Source organism: Mytilus californianus, unplaced genomic scaffold (assembly GCF_021869535.1).
Source record: "Mytilus californianus isolate M0D057914Y unplaced genomic scaffold, xbMytCali1.0.p SCAF_7, whole genome shotgun sequence".
NCBI lineage: Eukaryota > Metazoa > Mollusca > Bivalvia > Mytilida > Mytilidae > Mytilus > Mytilus californianus.
Window position 1 is genome coordinate 88,968,469 of NW_026262723.1, and position 19,338 is coordinate 88,987,806.

The following is a 19,338-nucleotide window of genomic DNA, read 5'->3' on the forward strand; positions in this document are numbered from 1 at the left end:
GAGGCATCACTTATTTCCTTATTCCAGTTCCCTTTGCCTACTGATTTCACAACTACAATCTCTTAAGACTAAGGAAGGCGGTCAGTATTACAGCAGATGAAGAGAAATACGTACATCTACATTATTTTAAAACCAACAACAGCATAGGGCAAGATATTACCATCGGCATAGTTTTAAAGGGTGACTTGTTCATTAAAATTAAATATGTCGTTCATTAAAATATGGAATAATAAGGTCCAAGGATTGATCTTTTGGGTTGCATTTCTGGAAGTTACCTCAACTGCAGAGTACTCCCTAAAGACTGATTTTTTGTTGCCTACAACACAAATTATTTCACTGATTTTTAAGAGAGACCGTTTGCAAACGTAAAAAATAATTTTTGAAAAAATAACAATTGATTTCTACGGAATCGTATTAGCACCACACAATTATTTTTTTATTTTTTCTTCCTATCTTTGCGTTATAACGCAAACCTTTGCAATATAACGCAAACCTTTGCGAAATAACGCAAACTTTTGCGATATAACGCAAACATTTGCGAAATAACGCAAACATTTGCTTTATAACGCAAACATTTTGATTGCAATTATTCATTAAGTTTTGTATTATGTCCTTCTGTCATTAAATTCCGGTTGTGATTTAGTTAATAGAAGAACCATAAATACAAGGCCAAATCATTACTTATAAATATGCATAGGAATAAGGGAATACTTAAAGTGCAATTATACACAAATGAAGAATGGTTTTTGTATCAGAAAATTATATAATTTAACAAAGAAATAGGCATATTTTAATTGAAAGGACAAAATTTGAAAATTTTGATTAAGTAGATCAGGGCAAAATAATGTCATACAATTGTGAAATTATCAATTCAAATAGACAAATTGATCTTTCTGCTTTAAAATGAATTATTCAGAAAAAATCTTAAACGAGAGCTTACTTTGGAGGTATTTTTATAGCTATTTTAGCAGGGTTGATTTTTTATTTTATCGTTATAACTTTAATTTACTCAATTTTCTTTGTGATATATATACATCTATTATCCTGCTCTTTATTAATCAATGATATGTTCTAAATATTCAAGCATTTTACTTTGCAATGAGTACAAAGGGTGATAAATTCTAATATATGCAGCCTCATCCATTAATAACAGCTGCTTCCTTTGAACCTAAAATAAGAAATAAGATAAAACAAATGTTTGCGTTATATCGCAAATGTTTGCGTTATAACGCAAAAGGTTTGCGTTACAACGCAAAGGTTTGCGTTATTTCGCAAAGGTTTGCGTTATTTCGCAAATGTTTGCGTTATATCGCAAATGTTTGAGTTATAACGCAAAAGGTTTGCGTTATAACGCAAAAGGTTTGAGTTATAACGCAAAGGTTTGCGTTATTAACGCAAACATAGGAAGAAATATTAAATAAAAAAGTTGTGTGGCGCTAATACGCTTCCTTAGATTTCAATCTGTCTCGTGCGAAATCATTTTTTCGAAAGCGACCCGAAGCTGGCTGGTCGGAAGTCAATTTATGAAGGCGTAGCAATCTTTAACAAGCATCTACTTACTTGTTATATTAGACAACGTTTATATGAAAAATGATGCTTTAACAGTAACAATGACATTGTCATAGTTATATAAAAGTTTTGTCTCTAACAAGAAAACTTATTACAATTTTTTATGACTGTGGACTGGTCCCAAATACAATTGGTGGAATCGAGGGAAGAACTCTGGATAGTTTAGTGTCTAGAGACTATTTGACTTTTTTTTACATGCCCAGTTAAAGATTGGGTTGCCAAAGATAAGACTAAAACCAAATAAAAGGTCGGAGCAATAATGCACCAGAACGTCCCGAAAGGACATAAATTCGGACTCAAACAAAAACTAAAAAAATTAAAAATTAAAAACATACCACATTGTTCTGAAATAAAATTCAAATTGGACTTGAACCGACTAATTTGAGTATCCGACAAACGAGATAAAAAAAAAAACTACTTGACGAAACCGTTCACTGAACTCGTCAACATTTGTAATTACATAATTTAGCAATTGAAAATGTGAATATTGAAAACAGACGTTTAATTGTTTTAAGCATAAATATTTTCATTTTTATTTTTAATATTTGGTCACCCGGGGCCTTTATAGACTATACGGTATGGGTTTTGCTCATTGTTGAAGGTCGTTTGGTTAACTGTAGCTGTCAACATCCTCGTCCGTTGATCCCTGGTGGATAGTTTTCTCCTTATGTTGTATAATGTTGCAATTCGCTCGCCCCGCGTTATCGTATGTGCCGTCTTATATACAAGGATAGGCCATGATAACATGTTTCCGTGGTACTGATATAACAAGGGCATTAGTTAAGTTATTACCTTGGTTATTACACATTCAAAAATATATGTGATGAAATGAATTCAGCTACATATAAAACTGAACCGAATGATGAATAGCATAATGGTTAAGTTTTTGTTAAAAACTAACATTGCATGGAAAGTTGTATGCACCTATGTAATTTTCACAGAATTATCCACCATTTGGTAGGATTAAATAGCCGTCTGAAAGTATTACGGGGCATAGTGACAAATTACAAACTACACTAATACCATTTGCAGAACAGAAATGAAAGAAAATTTCAAACGGAAAAAATGTTTGGTTTTATAATTTGTCGCTGTCTAGAGGAGTGATATATCGGAGAAACTTTCCATTTGCCTGCTGTACAAATAGCATACGGACAAAATCGGATGACGTCATTAATTCAAGAAAGCTAATTATCACATGTTTATAAAGAGTTCATACGTGCAGATATATTATAAAATACCAAAAATAAAAGTTGGTTTCGTAGACTGCAGATCAGCTAATAAAAGATTGAATTATTGTTTAACGAGAGCAGGCTTTTTTTATCATGTGAATTTATAGATATTTCATAAACAATAATAGCATATTAGTTTGATGTTGAGTTATTTTGCGGTAGCTTTTTGCATATGGAACTGAAGCAGCTATGAAACTCGAGATGTTTGAATTGATAGAGTAATTAATATTTTGATTAACATAATAAAACTATTTATCTTTTCTGGTACAAAGTCAGTATGGTTTCTTTAATAAAATCAAAGATCAAGTAAATAATTATCAAGTGCAATTACTTTGGCAATGATTATATATCATCATCTTAAATACCGCTATGCAGAATTTGGAACTTTAGTCGTGTGGATTTCCCGGAAACAATGAGTAACAACACACCAAGTGAGGGAGAGTTATGGGAATGGCTACGGAATCACACGGATCCTGATGATATACTACCGGACGATTTGGGTCAAAATTGGAAAACTGCCTTGATAATTACATACAGCCTTATTATTATAGGTGGAATCATAGGAAATGTACTAGTTGTTGCAGTGATCCTGTTAAATAAATCCATGAGATCAGTAACCAACGTACTTCTAGTTTCCCTGGCTGGTAGTGACACACTCATAGCCTCTTGGAACATTCCTATGCAGCTGGTTTATTATGTTAAAAATGAATGGACAATGGGAGAAACGCTGTGTAAAGGTGCTAGTTACTTACAAAATGTTAGTGTTGTCGCTAGTATCACCACTCTGATGGTAGTTTCAATAGAAAGGTAAGCTCATTCATAATAAGTAAATTAGTAAATTACGGTTCCTTCAGAGTGTAAAAAAATTATCAAAGATACCAGACTTATAATTTTGTACGCCAAACGCGCTATTCGTCATCAAAAGACTCATCAATGTGCTTGCTTTTTCAAAACTCTGACGGTAGTATTAGTAGAAAGGTATAAGCTTATTCATAATTATAGATATAAAGGCTTCTCCAGTGTATAAGTGAGCCTGCTTTGTTATCTCAACAAGTTGTTAAATTCATAATTTAGTGTATTTGTGGTGTGTTAAAAAATGAAACCTCTCTGATATTTTTAAGTTATTGTGAAATTAAATGCGTTCGACCAATTTTTTGTAGATGTATCTAACTCATGTATAGTTGTGATAACTTGTCCACGTTTTTTTGTAGATGTATCTAACTCATGTTAAGTTGTGATTCCTTGTCCACGTTTTTTTGTAGATGTATCTAACTCATGTATAGTTGTGATTACTTGTCCACGTTTTTTTGTAGATGTATCTAACTCATGTATAGTTGTGATTCCTTGTCCACGTTTTTTTGTAGATGTATCTAACTCATGTATAGTTGTGATTACTTGTCCAGGTTTGTTTGTAGATGTATCTAACTCATGTATAGTTGTGATTCCTTGTCCAGGTTTTTTTTGTAGATGTATCTAACTCATGTATAGTTGTGATTCCTTGTCCACGTTTTTTTTGTAGATGTATCTAACTCATGTATAGTTGTGATTCCTTGTCCAGGTTTTTTTGTAGATGTATCTAACTCATGTATAGTTGTGATTACTTGTCCAGGTTTGTTTGTAGATGTATCTAACTCATGTATAGTTGTGATTACTTGTCCACGTTTTTTTGTAGATGTATCTAACTCATATATAGTTGTGATTCCTTGTCCAGATTTTTCTGTAGATGTATCTTACTCATGTATAGTTGTGATTACTTGTCCACGTTTTTTTTGTAGATGTATCTTACTCATGTATAGTTGTGATTCCTCGTCCAGGTTTTTTTGTAGATGTATCTAACTCATGTATAGTTGTGATTCCTTGTCCACGTTTTTTTGTAGATGTATCTAACTCATGTATAGTTGTGATTACTGGTCCACGTTTTTTTGTAGATGTATCTAACTCCTGTATAGTTGTGATTACTTGTCCACGTTTTTTTGTAGATGTATCTAACTCATGTATAGTTGTGATTACTTTTCCACGTTTGTCTTTAATTTTTGTCCTTTTTTTGTTTTGTCAGCTTTTCAATGGTTGTCTAAGGTTTTTGACTTTCAAATATTTTCGCCTTTATCATCACTTAAGGGATATTAATTGTCGAAATGTGTATCTAGTGCAGGAATATTGGTACCGTGACTGATATTACTGCCACTGGGTCGATACCTTGAGTTGATTTTACCTTTTGTCCTTTTATGGTTTTATCAACTCTTTTATCAACGTTTGTATCAAGTTTTTTGAATTTCAAATAGTTTGGCCTAACGCATCACCGTGCACTGAAGCTGAGAAATTAATTGTCGAAATACACATCTGTTGCCGGAAAATTGATACCGTCAATTTGTTACTATTTAACATAAATATATAAGAATAAGAACCACCAACAACCTTCTTATCCAATGAGTTTCATCTTCTACTCAATCTTTATGTTATCAAAATTGCAACTCACTCGGCTAAAGCTGATATAGGCATGTTAGATTATGGCTTGCTCACATCAGTTTTAAGTATTTTCAATCGTTTGGTGACAAAATATTGAAAAAAACACCTGTAATGCACACTTTATTTAAGTATAAAATGGTTATTCTACACTCTAACACTAAGTACCGGTACATTGCAAAGGGTAATGGGAAGTGAGGATAAGGGGATACAGTTTGAGCATAGAGTGCGTATATGTAAAATGATATCTGTATAAAACGGATGTGGGGTATACTACTTTAATTCTAAGTCATGAATACATAGGTTATCTTACCCATCCGAGTATTGATCAATTATTTAGACTCATTTTTCCTTTTTTTTTTTGTCATCACTCTCGATACGATAATGGTAGAATCGCCACTATTCAATAATTTTAGTGTGAATTGTTTACTTGCAAATTAAAAAAAAAAAAGATTACTCTTCTATGTAATGTCAGTCACAAAGTTTGAAACAATTAAAGTTATTTTGCAGGTGGTACATGTTTGATATATACTGTATCTATAGTAAAGCTTGTCTTTCATTATCACATTATCTGGATTTGTTTAAATAGCAGAGCTAATTTCCGTTGTATAAAGATGGTTTGTAAACAGAATTAACGTTAATATACTTCTTGTCCTTAATTCAGATCTCAACTTTGCTGATAAACATTTCTGATTTCGAAATCTGAAACAATTGAATATACTAGTAATAAATAACTGTAGGCGATTTTAATTATCAATATGGTTTTTTAGTTGGTGAGCTTTCAAATATGTAGTACCGATCCACCATACATGTTTAACTTTCTTCGTAAATAAAAATTTGCAAAAAACAATGCACAGATTTAAAAAAAAAAAACTCTAGATTTAAAAAAACAGAGTTGTTTTTTTTATTAAAAAACAGTTTTCTTTGAAATATAAAATGTAAACTGGTTTAGGAGGCTTTGGGAAAAGGACAAATAATCAGAACACAAAATAGCAAAATACGACCGTAAAACAAATTAAATATAAACATATAAATATTGGAACCTTACAGTCTGTCTTGTTAACAGAATGTTATTAGATAGATTCATAATACTTTTCTTTTTTTCTAATTCAATGGTCAAAAAGAAGCTTTATCATTCATTCCCCTTCGCAAGTTTACGAACTGGAAACAATTCTGAGCAACAAATGCCGACACATTGACTTCTAGCGCCGAAAAAAATTTACTGTGTATAAATACTCGGTAACGACCGAAATGATGAAGTAGTTACATTGGCATTTACTTGTTGGAATACAAAGCTATTCACATTTTTAAAAATCAAAGTAATTATAGTATAGTATAATGCATTGAAATATCTCAGCTAATCCTGCAATTCGATTGGTTATCTTGACAGGGTGTGAGCCCATATACCCTGTGAATAAAAACGAAGAACTGTTGATATCAGGACACTCCAGTATAATATAATTGTTATTCGGGCTTGCAGCTCAAGAGATATAAAACACTGACAGAGAATATGAACCCATATCCCCTGTGAAGATCCCGAATAACTTAACGTCCGTAGATGACCAGTTGCAAGGCTATAAGTTTCTAGTACTACCCAATACACCCTCGCTTTCCAGTAGTTTTGGTGGTTCTCCGTCCCATTTCTTAGTCTGCCAAATCTTCAAATCGGCCGAATGGTTATAATGTTCTTAAATAAAAATTGAATTGATTTGTTATAATATAAAAAAAAAACGCTCCATGTATTTACAGAAATCTGTTTCTTTGTTGTTGTTTTTTTTTATTAATCTGGTTTTAACTCTTATGCTTTGTGATCGTGTTCTGAATTCATCAGTATCGAATTCAGTTTGTAAGATATTACAATTATATGACAAATTATGTATTACTACAGTTCCACAGAACCATTTAAAGGTCAAACTAATTCTATTTTTTTTATTATTTAGGTACTACGCTATTTGCCACCCTTTAAAAGCACGCTATATAAGAACACCACAGAGAGCTGGGATTCTCATTGCCATAATTTGGATATTTTCATTGACCGTGTCCATACCAATGTTAATGATACAAAGACTAGAAATACGACTTAAAGTAGAATTTGTGTATATCAAATTAGCCTATGTCTGCGCAGAATACTATTCGGAACATGTTTATGATGTTGTGCACACACTTTTTATGTTTCTAGTTTTTTACACAGTTCCAATGGTAGTTATGTTTTGTGCTTATGGTAGAATAGCGTATCAGCTTTGGATACGAAAACCTATAGGTGACTCTCTAGGATCTCCACAGTATCTTATTAAAACACGACGACAGAAGAGAAAAATAATCCGAATGCTCATAACAGTGGTTGTTCTGTTCGGATTATGCTGGCTTCCGTTTTTTGCCATTCAACTGCATCATTTAGAACATGATATTGATAACTCTTTTAGGTCAGCTCAAACTATCGTTCATATACTGGGTTACTTAAACTGCGTTTTAAACCCTATTGTGTATGGCTTTATGAACGAAAACTTTAAACAATGTTTAAAATCGTCCATTTTGAAATGTCGAGGCATTTTCAAGACGACCAAGAGGCCGTCGCTACACACAGTCAGTATTACTGTACAGAGCGCTGTCTAAGAGGTACTACATGAAAAGCTATGATAGAGGAATATCGTTATTCTTATTTATAAAATTGGTTTTGAAGTTGAAGGGTAATTTATTACAAAGAGAATGTGATTGAAGGGAGTAATTCTTTGAAAAACAATATGTTATGAAAGAGGATCACGTTATTGGACTTTAATCGTCTAAATACAAGAACTTTCATATGTATGATGAAATTTCAAGTTTCGTTTTTATCAAATCACATGATTTTTTAACACTCTCACGGCTAATCAAAGTAGGCTATTTTGATCAAAATCATTTTCAGATTTAGTCGTTTCAGATTTATCGAATTTAAATAATAAATACTGAACTTACATAATTATTATGTTTCCTATCACTTATTTGTGGATAAGCGTGTCTTGCGCTCTTGATTAACAGTTAATTTCTTATTATTCTTGTGAGGTTGTTTTTTTTTATATCAAAAATATAATCTTATATAACATACAAAATTCATCAATATTAGTGGAATTGCAATTTTCATTGCTCCAATTTTGATTTGAATAAAACCTGTTCTAGGTGATGTTTGAAACAATCAATTAAAAAATAATAAAATCATTTTGCTGAGCTAAATGTGAAACAAGGGATCCAGATAATAAAATCATTTTGCTTAGCTTAAAATAACAAAGGGATCTAAATAATAAAATCATTTTGTTGAGCTAAATGTGAAACAAGGGATCCAAATAATAAAATCATTTTTCTGAGCTTAATGTGAAACAAGGGATCCAAATAATAAAATCATTTTGCAGAGCTAAAAGGGATCAAATAATAAAATCATTTTACTGAGCTAATTGTGAAACAAGGGATCCAAATAATAAATTCATTTTACTGAGCTTAATGTGAAACAAGGGATCCAAATAAAAAAATCATTTTACTGACCTTAATGTGAAACAAGGGATCCAAATAATAAAATCATTTTGCTGAGCTAAATGTGAAACAAGAGATCCAAATAATAAAATCATTTTGCTGAGCTAAATGTGAAACAAGGGATCCAAATAATAAAATCATTTAGCTGAGTTTAATGTGAAACAAGGGTTCCAAATATTAAAAACTTTTTGCTGGGCTAAATGTGAAACAAGGGATCCTAATAATAAAATCATTTTGCTGAGCTAAATGTCAAACAAGGGATCCAAATAATAAAATCATTTTGCTGAGCTAAATGTGAAACAAGGGATCCAAATAATAAAATCTTTTTGCTGAGCTAAATGTGAAACAAGGAATCCAAATGATAAAATCGTTTTACTGAGCTAAATGTGAAACAAGGGATCCAAATATTAAAAACATTTTGCTGGGCTAAATGTGAAACAAGTGATCCATATAATAAAATCATTTTACTAAGCTAAATGTGAAACAAGGGATCGAATTAATAAAATCATTTTGCTGAGCTTAATGTGAAACAAGGGATCCAAATAATAAAATCATTTTGCTGAGCTAAATGTGAAATAAGGGATCCTAATAATAAAATCATTTTGCTGAGCTAAATGTGAAACAAGAGATCCAAATAATAAAATCGTTTTGCTGAGCTTAATGTGAAACAAGGGATCAAAATAATAAAATCATTTTACTGAGCTAAATGTGAAACAAGGGATCCAAATAATAAAATCGTTTTGCTGAGCTTAATGGGAAACAAGGGACCCAAATAATAAAATCATTTTGCTGAGCTTAATGTGAAACAATGGATTCAAATAATAAAATCATTTTACTGAGCTAAAAGTGAAACAAGGGATCCAAATAATAAAATCATTTTGCTGAGCTAAATGTGAAACAAGGAATCAAAATAATAAAACAACATTTTACTGAGCTAAATGTGAAACAAGGGATCCAAATAATAAAATCATTTTGCTGAGCTTAATGTGAAACAAGGGATCCAAATAATAAAATCATTTTACTGAGCTTATTGTGAAACAAGGGATCCAAATAATAAAATCATTTTACTGAGCTTAAAATAACAAAGGGATTCAGATAATAAAATCATTGGATCCAAATAATAAAATCATTTTGCTGAGCTTAATGTGAAACAAGGGATCAAAATTATAAAATCATTTTACTGAGCTAAACGTGAAACAATGGATCCAAATAATAAAATCATTTTACTGAGCTAAATGTGAAACAAGGGATCCAAATAATAAAATCATTTTACTGAGCTTAATGTGAAACAAGAGATCAAAATAATAAAACAACATTTTACTGAGCTAAATGTGAAACAAGGGATCCAAATAATAAAATCATTTTGCTGAGCTTAATGTGAAACAAGGGATCCAAATAATAAAATCATTTTACTGAGCTAAATGTGAAACAAGGGATCCAAATAATAAAATCATTTTACTGAGCTTAATGTGAAACAAGAGATCAAAATAATAAAACAACATTTTACTGAGCTCAATGTGAAACAAGGGATCCAAATAATAAAATCATTTTGCTGAGCTTAATGTGAAACAAGGGATCCAAATAATAAAATCATTTTACTGAGCTTATTGTGAAACAAGGGATCCAAATAATAAAATCATTCTACTGAGCTTAAAATAACAAAGGGATTCAGATAATAAAATCATTGGATCCAAATAATAAAATCATTTTGCTGAGCTAAATGTGAAACAAGGGATCAAAATAATAAAATCATTTTACTGAGCTAAACGTGAAACAAGGGATCCAAATAATAAAATCATTTTACTGAGCTAAATGTGAAACAAGGGATCCAAATAATAAAATCATTTTACTGAGCTTAATGTGAAACAAGAGATCCAAATAATAAAATAATTTTACTGAGCTAAATGTAAAACAAGGGATCCAAATAATAAAATCATTTTGCTGAGCTTAATGTGAAACAAGGAATCCAAATAATAAAACAACATTGTTCAGGTAAGTGAAATGTTAAAATGAGAATATTAGATAAATGCAAAAATACATGGTAAGGTTGAAGTACCAATTTCATAATACGTATGTCCATAACTACAATTAACTTAGATAATGGAGAATAATCTTCGATCTAAAGTGTTAGAACTTTTGCATGGGAAAAGATGTTGTAGATGAGTAAGTTAAAGAACTTGGGTTTATATTCTGTACAAAATACAGTAAAATTAAGTCTGTATGCATTCAAAGGGAATCACCAAGTATACTGGACATAGAAACTGTACAAAAAAAAACCAACACACTCAAACAAGAAACACACATATGGACAAACAATATGAAAACGACCGAATTTTGTTAAAATTTTTGAAAATCATAAGATTCTGACACAGTTAAGATGCAGCTATATTTAAAGGTTGGATCTGGTAATTAGAAGTGGTTGTGGTAAATGAATTTATATTTAACATTAAGTCAACTCTACGCAAAAGTAAAATACAACCGGTTACTGCTGGCATTTATTTAGTTACTTTTCATTTGTACGGTTGTCTTTGTTGTCTATTGTATCGGTATTAAAGAGTTAATTACTTTCTTGGATTTATTTTTAATAAAATTTCCTCTATGAACCTTTTGTTATTTTGGTTTTGTAGAGATTAGATATGAGGGATGAGTGCTCAAAAATGAGTTTTACCTTCTCAAAATGTTCATGTGCCTGTCCCTAGCAATGAACATCGTCAGTAAATGGTTGATGTTAGATCTTAGTTATTTCTCTTTCCTTTTCGAAAGTGTAGTTTCTGTCTTTCAAAAGGAGGGGGAGGCGGGAGGATTTTGAAAATGAATAACTTGTTAGTCCCCTAAGACGATTTATACGTATCGATGGCAGAAAATTTTGTTAAATAGAATCTAGCTATCTTTAAATCCGCTACAGTAATAAAGGAGTATCACTAATTTTAACTTTTTCGGAGGAGTTGGTTTATTGGTTGATGTGATATTTTGTTCTGTCCAGTACTTTTGGTGACTTTCTGTTATCTTTTTTATGTATTACAAAATTTGAATACGAGCATCGCGAATATGTCTCTGGTAGAGCACATCTGATAACCCACACAGAACACATTAGTTCGAGTTTTAGCTGGAGTTGTCGTGCTCAGTCTGCTACCTAGTAGTGTTACCTGGCCTTCTTTGAATTTTATTTTGATTACCACACACACTTCTTTGATACAGTCTTACTTTATTCTTGAGACAATCTTCTAAGCTCACTGTTTAGATTTCAATTTCACATTGAAAAACTGTAGATTTCAAAATCAGATCCATTCTTAATTTTCTTGTTTTACTAGAATAGTTTTTCGTATTCTTACTTCATATAGTGATTTGGATTATGCTTTATTTGATGCCTGACGGTCTTTGTGTGTCCAACGGTTCACAGAAAGTAAAAAATTGAGCCCGCAGATATCAGAGCAATCTCGGACTAAAAGTGATTGGGTAAAATGAATAACAGGATATATAGTTAAACGTCAATGTCAGTTAGCGACTCGACAACACTTGTAACCAAAAGTGATCTCGAGGTCAGCATAAGATCTTCAACAACAGTCAAGTACTTTAGTAATGTCTCTTTAGAATTTTAAGCTGTTAATCGTTCCGTTTTGAATAAATTAAACAGAACCATCAAGGATCTGCTGTAAAATTCTAAGATAATAATAGACTGGTTCCCTGTCCTTTATCTGTTTGGCTTGACAACAAGGGTATCTGAGATACCCGTATGTTGCAAGGGAGAGGACCAGCCTAAGATAATAACAACTAAAATACATTTTTTTTTCGGAATTCCTTTCCAATTTTCTGATTTAAAATGAATGAAACATTAAAAAAGATTTTTGTCTGTATTTTATTCCTATTTTTCTGATGCATATGACTAGTAAAACTTCCGGATCACTGTATGGAGACAAACGTCATTTTGTACAAATAATATATATATTCATATATTCAGTCACTTGACAGCGTTTGGATAGGGAGACACCAAGAGGTAACCACTTTTGTTTTAATTTGTGTAATGTTTAATGGTTCCCCATAGCTAAACATGGATTTTTATATTATTTGGAGACGACAGGCGATTTCCTTGAAAGCGCAACCATTTTTCTCATTTTTTCTTCGACAAAGTTTCGTTCGATATTGTTTTACAGATTTAATGTTTTACTAAACAATTTAAGATTTAAATGCTTCTTTTTCTAATTTTATTGGCGTGTAGAAGTGTTGACCGAAGGACTCTTTGTATATGAAGCGCTTCATACTGAAAATGTACGCATGTTCAACCTTATTAAATTACAAAAAAAGAAGCATTCGATTCTTCTTATTTCAGTTTTATGCTATAACCATGAAATTACGATTAAATTCAAGGCTTTTTCTATACGAAAATACAATATAACTTTTCGAATGCCTCGGCCAATCAAAACTTATGAATCGTTTTTTTTTTTTCCTTTTTACACTGCGGAAGTAGATTGATTTGTTTCTGTATAGTTTCCGCCCTTTAAACACATTACTTTTCGTATTGCATAATTCGATATGATATAGACAGTTTTTTAATATTGTGATTAATCGGTATTATTAGTTGCGCTAAAATATAACAATTACGTGTTGTCTTGAGGAAAACAACCATATAATTTTTTGTATCGTAATTAGAATGAAATAACATATTCTTTTGTTGTACCTGAAATGATTTCTTCGTTAAGTTTGGATGTGATTCAATCTTTTCAGTGATTGTTTGGTCCATCCCAAAAGAACACAATCTGACTCTTCTGTATTGATTTTCAACCTAGTTTATCAATAATAAATGATATCATTTTAGAGAAAATATGAAATATAGATCGCAAAAAGAATGATCAAAATCATCTTTTATCGTCAAGACAATTGGAGATTTACAAACTGGTAAGATTTTTAGTCTTTCATGATTTTTGTTAATTTATCAGAATTTAAACGTTATCAATTAATGTGTTTAACATTAATTTTTTATTATCTTCTCAAACTGATCTCAAACCGAGGATAAGGGTGAGATTCCTTTCTTTTTTTTTCTTATTTGTTAACAAGTTTTAAGATAATAAAGGGCGTTGGAAGTAAAAAAAAAAAAAAGATTTGACAACTACTTATAATTTCTATGTAATGATTTTAAATTTTATCATTTAATATCCCGAATATTTGTGTATGATACGAGAATTCTTATTTCAAAAGTGCATATACGCATAAAGTAAATGGTTTAAACATAAAACACACACTGTGAGCATGACAAACCAACTGCAGATTCATGGAGAACACCCATTGATTTTGTTGATTATATAGATATGAATGTTGCTTGCTAAGCGTCCAGACTGTCACTGTAAAAATGAGGTTACGTCAACATTTCTTGAACAGAGTAGAAAGACTTTTTAGTTAAAAAATCATCATAAAACTTACTAGTATGTAGTGTCGATTTCAGTTGTTCTTCCTCATAACTCTGTTGGAGCAGTTTTTATGTAGGAGCGCATGCATGTTAATGAAGTCCGTAGAGTGTAAACATGCACGAACGTAACATTTTAACTGAGATATGTAAACGCCAAACGATGTAGCAGAGGGAATGCTAACTAGAAATGGAAAGTTGGCAATTGGAAAGTTGAAATCATCACGTTTGTCATAGATTCTTGTTTGAAGTCGTCAATCTGTGTCAGTATCGAGGAAAAAGTAAAATAACAAAATTACCGAACTGCAAGGAAAATTCAAAACGGAAAGTTCTTTATCAAATGGCAAAATCAAAAGCTCAAACACATCAAACGAATGAAAAACAACTGTCGTATTCCTGACTTGGTACAGGCATTGCCTTATGTAGAAAAGGTGGATTAAACCTCATTTTATATCTAGCTAAACCTCTCACTTGTATGACAGTCGCAAAAAAATTCATTATATTGACAACAATGTGTGAGCAAAACAAACAGACATAATAGGTAAAAATGTCAAAAGATCAACATATGAAACAGACCTTCTACTTTCGGTATTATCCTGGATTTACCTTAATAATGAACGCTCAAACCTAATCAATCGTCATTTGAAAGTCAAATTTGTAAAACTGAATCCACGTTAGAAGCTAAAAGATCAAAAGGGACATAAAAGAATAGTCAAATATATCTAAGGTTAACTATGTCTGAGGGAGTTGGAATCTCAGTTTCTAAAGAATTTCTTCTTTTTTTTCAACATGCTTGTTTTAAATCATGTCAGTACCTGATCCATTTTATGATTGAATGTTTAAAATAAAAACAATATAGCTGCGTAGTTTGAATATTCAAATAATGAGCCGATACATTGGAACAACTGCAAAATAGATAAACAAACTTTATGATACTTTAAATAATTTCCGAAAATATTTATTGAATATGTCTTACTATATAGCACAAAATGTCTTACTATATAGCACAAAAAGTTTCATGTTTTCGCATTTGTGTGTCATGACTAATCTGATATTTTGAATGTATATTTCAATATTTCAAGTATATCTGGTAAAAGGCCGATTGATTGCTAAAACAAACCAGATGGTGTGGAGAAAGTGGAAACTAGTATCTGTATTGTTGTTGTGTACATATCTTGTTATGGCGATTGGATATATCTTATTGTATATCATCACAACCAGCGAAGGTAAATATTGATTTTCCTGGAAACTTTACACCAAATCGTATTAACGAATGACGAAAATTCCATGTTCAGTGGTTGTAATAAAAAAATGAAGTATCGTCAAACAGGAATAAGTAACTGTCCGGCAGATCTCAAAATTGCTTACGGAGAACAATTGAACGTTATTGAAAGTTTCAGACTAACTTACTATTAAATCATTCATTAATAAAGAAGCTTTGTAATATGTAACGGTATTTACGGATGTACGAACAGACATTCTGACGGTCGGAAACGGTCATTGCAGCATACCAACCACACCATGAGTATGAGTCATGAGAGTTTAATCGGTAGAATGGTAAATAAAACAACTGGATGATAAAAAAATTTAAAAAAAATAATACTAGCTCTAGTATTGATAACAATTATAAATTTAAAGATTGGTTTTGTTAAAGGAGCATTAGCTACGAGATATAAAAAAAATAAAATATGATTTTGTTTTGTTCAATCATTAATGAAAGTGAAATAATAATTCACTTTTAGAAGCCAGTTTGGTTCAGCCAAGTTAACCTTAAATTTGACAATATAAGATAAGAAACATCACTGATGAATTATTCGCTTGCAAGTGAATAATTCGACCTCATTGAATCCGTATTCGTGTGACCTTCAATTTAACCCCTTAGCTAGATGTATGTTATGAATTAGGCGTGTTCAGTTATTAAAAGGAAAAGAATGTCAACATTGAAAGTGAAACAAGGGTAAACCATTTGATTGACTGATTCAATCCACAAAAACTCATTCTTATACAGGTAAAAACGATGATTAACATATATTTTAACCTTAAATATGAAATCAAACAGACCTAGACAGATACAATTGCACGAGTTCGCAATCTATTTATATCTATATTTATGTTTATATCGTGTTATATTACCGTCGGCAGTCTTCGGAGGTCACTTCGATGGTTAATTAGATGGTGTCTAGACAACAAATACACACGAAATGTTGATACATATTACCGAGCCCATGCATTGTAAATTGATTATTTTAGACTTTTTATAATTTGGATCTACGTTTTAGTATGTTATAAATCGAATATGAGAATTTGAGTCAAATCGGTGAACATGAATTTAACAATTAATGCCCCTTTAAAATATTTATTTTAATTCCCCACCTCGGACTCCCCAAGTAAATCGGGTTAACAGGCTGGATCTCTATAGTAAAATGAAGATAATAGCTTGTATAACCAACACGGTGTTAAGCAATCTTGCCAATTCAATGTAAATCCCGTGATTCACAGCAAAATATTTGTATTGAGCAGTTTAAAACTTTACAACTCGGTAAGTAGGTGCTCTATATTATAAATATTAGATTAAATTAGTCATTCTACATTTGACATTGGTCTTGTGTGTAAAATATGACAGCTGTGTATTCCAGGAACATGTTTCGTGCGCACTAATATCAGTAATTAATCTTTATTTTACAATCACTGGCTTGCGTGGATCCAGGAATTTGATGTTTGGGGGAAAAGGGGTTGCTCCTGAAAATTAGCAATTTGAGGAACTTATTTTGCCACAAAATTAGCTGTAATTTTATCTTTATTACATTTTATTGTTTAGGGGTCGGGTCGGGCGACAGTTGCGCCCCGTCTGACTGGATCGGCGCCGCTGCCTGTGCACTGATAATTCTGTAGCTACTATGGTACTAACATGATTTAAATACATTTTGATTGCAAGTTTTCAGTTAAATTAATTGGGCAATTGTACTTAAACTAAGGCTTCCTCAGGAAAAGTTGAACACCAATGTTTTGTGTATAATTCTGATTATGGGGTTCCAGTTTTTTTTTTAGCAAAAAAGTATTAACAAAAATACCGAACTCCAAGGTAAATTCAAAAAAGGAGAAGTCCACAAATCATGAAAAACATCAAACCTTAGACTATATCAACCAACGGAACAAATGAAAAACAACTGTCATATTCCGACTTGGTAGAGGGATTTTTCGAAGAAAATAGTGGGTTTAAAATGCCATGGTTTTATAGCTAGCTAACTAAACCTTCCACTTGCACGACAGTTGTTTATAGTTGCGTTATATTGACAAAATTGAGTGAGAAACCAAAACAGACATAATTGGTTAATATGACAATACTAGTAATTAGGATCCATCAGCCAAAAATGTGTAAACATACATCACAGACATAAAACACAACTGACTAGAAAATTCAAACAAACATACAAATAAATCTTACAAAGACACCAGCTAAAAAGTTATTGTAGTTGATAGTCAATCTGAAAAAGACGCTAACAAAAAAGTTTTTGTAATTGATATAAAACATAATGCCGTATTAGAATACACTTTCCCGATAGTATATATTATCCCTGGCTAGTTGAAAATATCGATAGCAAGTGAAATTCCAATGTTGAAGAGAAACTCCAATACAACTAACATTAAATCTCAAATGGAGCTGCTTAACATACTTAAATTCACAACCCCTCGAAATGGATGAACAATTCACATGCCTTGCAGCAACTATAATTCAGTCCTCGGGTAAAATCTGATCATCTTCAAGGGCAAAAACAATACGCATCAATAAAACAATATGGAAAGAAGACAAGAAGCCGTAATATACACATACTCAAATGCAACTGGTACTGTTTATATACAACATCCTTTGGAAGGAGATACATGCAATAAAGAGATGATTACCCTGTCAACACACCTGGTTTTCATCCTTACAAAGATCATTCTGCTACTACTTTTATGTTTGTATAACTGTACCTTGAGGTTCAATCTTTTTATTCTTTTTTTTTTGTATAAAAGGAATGGCTTTGAACCGGCATTATCTTTATCACCTCTTATTCAGAAGCAAAGCGAAATTTAACTTTAATATGTAATAAATGTGCCTGAACTTGGAGACAGTTAAATTAAGCAGTGCCAGTGTATAGTCTATTACCCCAATCTCATCAAAGATTTAATGTTTATAATATTTGCAGGTAAAGAGTTACAAGAATTTTCCAAATTACGCAGCTGTGTTCATGTGAATAGAAACAACAACTCCAGAATAGAGTCAGCAAATGTAATTAATTTGTAGAATTTCAAGATTAATAGAAAATGCGTTCATTTAGACTTGGTTTGTACACTATAGAAACGCGTTTTGTCTACATAAGGCTCATCGGTGTCGCTCGAAATAAACAGTTAAAAAGACCAAAAACAATGAAGTTGAAGAGCACCAAAAATTCCGAAAGGTTTTGCTAAATACAGCTAACATAATATACTCCTGGTGTAGTACTTCTGAAAAGAGTAAAAGAGATTGCGTACTTAGATGTGACTTTTCCTTCACGTGACCTAAACTTTCATTTTTATCCTGAACATGCATGAAATATTTGCAACTGGACATACAGCAAACAACAGTCAATCGTTCATATCTAAAAGGCTGACAATAGAAAGCATGATTATATGTTCAAAAAGTTACAGCAGTGGGATGAATGATATACCAATCTGTTGAAATTTTTTTAAATTCTAGATTATATTATTTATTTTCGTCATTTACTGTTGGTATACATGATAAAATCCCCATATCATTTACACATTACAATATGTGAATATGACTTCTTACAAATACTGTCATTTATTACCGGACACGATACTCGATAGTATAGTATAAAATATCTACCAAAATAATGAACTAGAGGGTAAATTCAAAAAGGGGAAGTCCATAAAAACTGACAAAATTTAACATTAGACTTTATCAACCTACGGAACAAATGGAAAAAGGCTGTCATATTTCTGACTTAGTACAAATTTTCCCAAGAAAATGGGGGGGGGGGGGGGGGGGAGTTAAACCTGGTTTTATAGCTAGCCAAACCTCAAACTTGTATGACAGATGTTTATAGTTCCGTTATATTTACAAAATTTGGTGAGCAACCCATACAGACACAACAGGTTAATATGACAATCATAATTGAGATCCAGCGCCCAAAA

At 31.6% G+C, this 19,338-nt stretch overlaps 1 protein-coding gene and 1 long non-coding RNA gene across 2 annotated transcripts; both read left to right on the top strand.

Annotated features, from left to right (window-relative positions):
• The first annotated feature begins 3,146 nt into the window (after positions 1-3,146).
• Positions 3,147-8,170, top strand: LOC127710285 (QRFP-like peptide receptor). The gene is made up of 2 exons (XM_052216074.1): positions 3,147-3,605; positions 7,202-8,170. Exons 1-2 carry the CDS (start codon positions 3,211-3,213, stop codon positions 7,872-7,874), a joined length of 1,068 nt encoding a protein of 355 aa, XP_052072034.1. The 5' UTR covers positions 3,147-3,210; the 3' UTR covers positions 7,875-8,170.
• A 5,392-nt stretch (positions 8,171-13,562) lies between these two features.
• LOC127708594 (uncharacterized) lies at positions 13,563-18,580 on the top strand. Its single transcript, XR_007985314.1, has 3 exons — positions 13,563-13,655; positions 15,243-15,386; positions 18,351-18,580. It is a non-coding gene; the product is annotated as an uncharacterized LOC127708594 (long non-coding RNA).
• The last annotated feature ends 758 nt before the right edge of the window (positions 18,581-19,338 follow it).

Coding starts and splice junctions, on each gene's coding strand:
- LOC127710285 (XM_052216074.1), top strand. CDS start 3,211: ATGAGTAACAACACACCAAGTGAGGGAGAGTTATGGGAATGGCTACGG. Junction 3,606..7,201: donor ATGGTAGTTTCAATAGAAAG/GTAAGCTCATTC, acceptor TTTATTATTTAG/GTACTACGCTATTTGCCACC.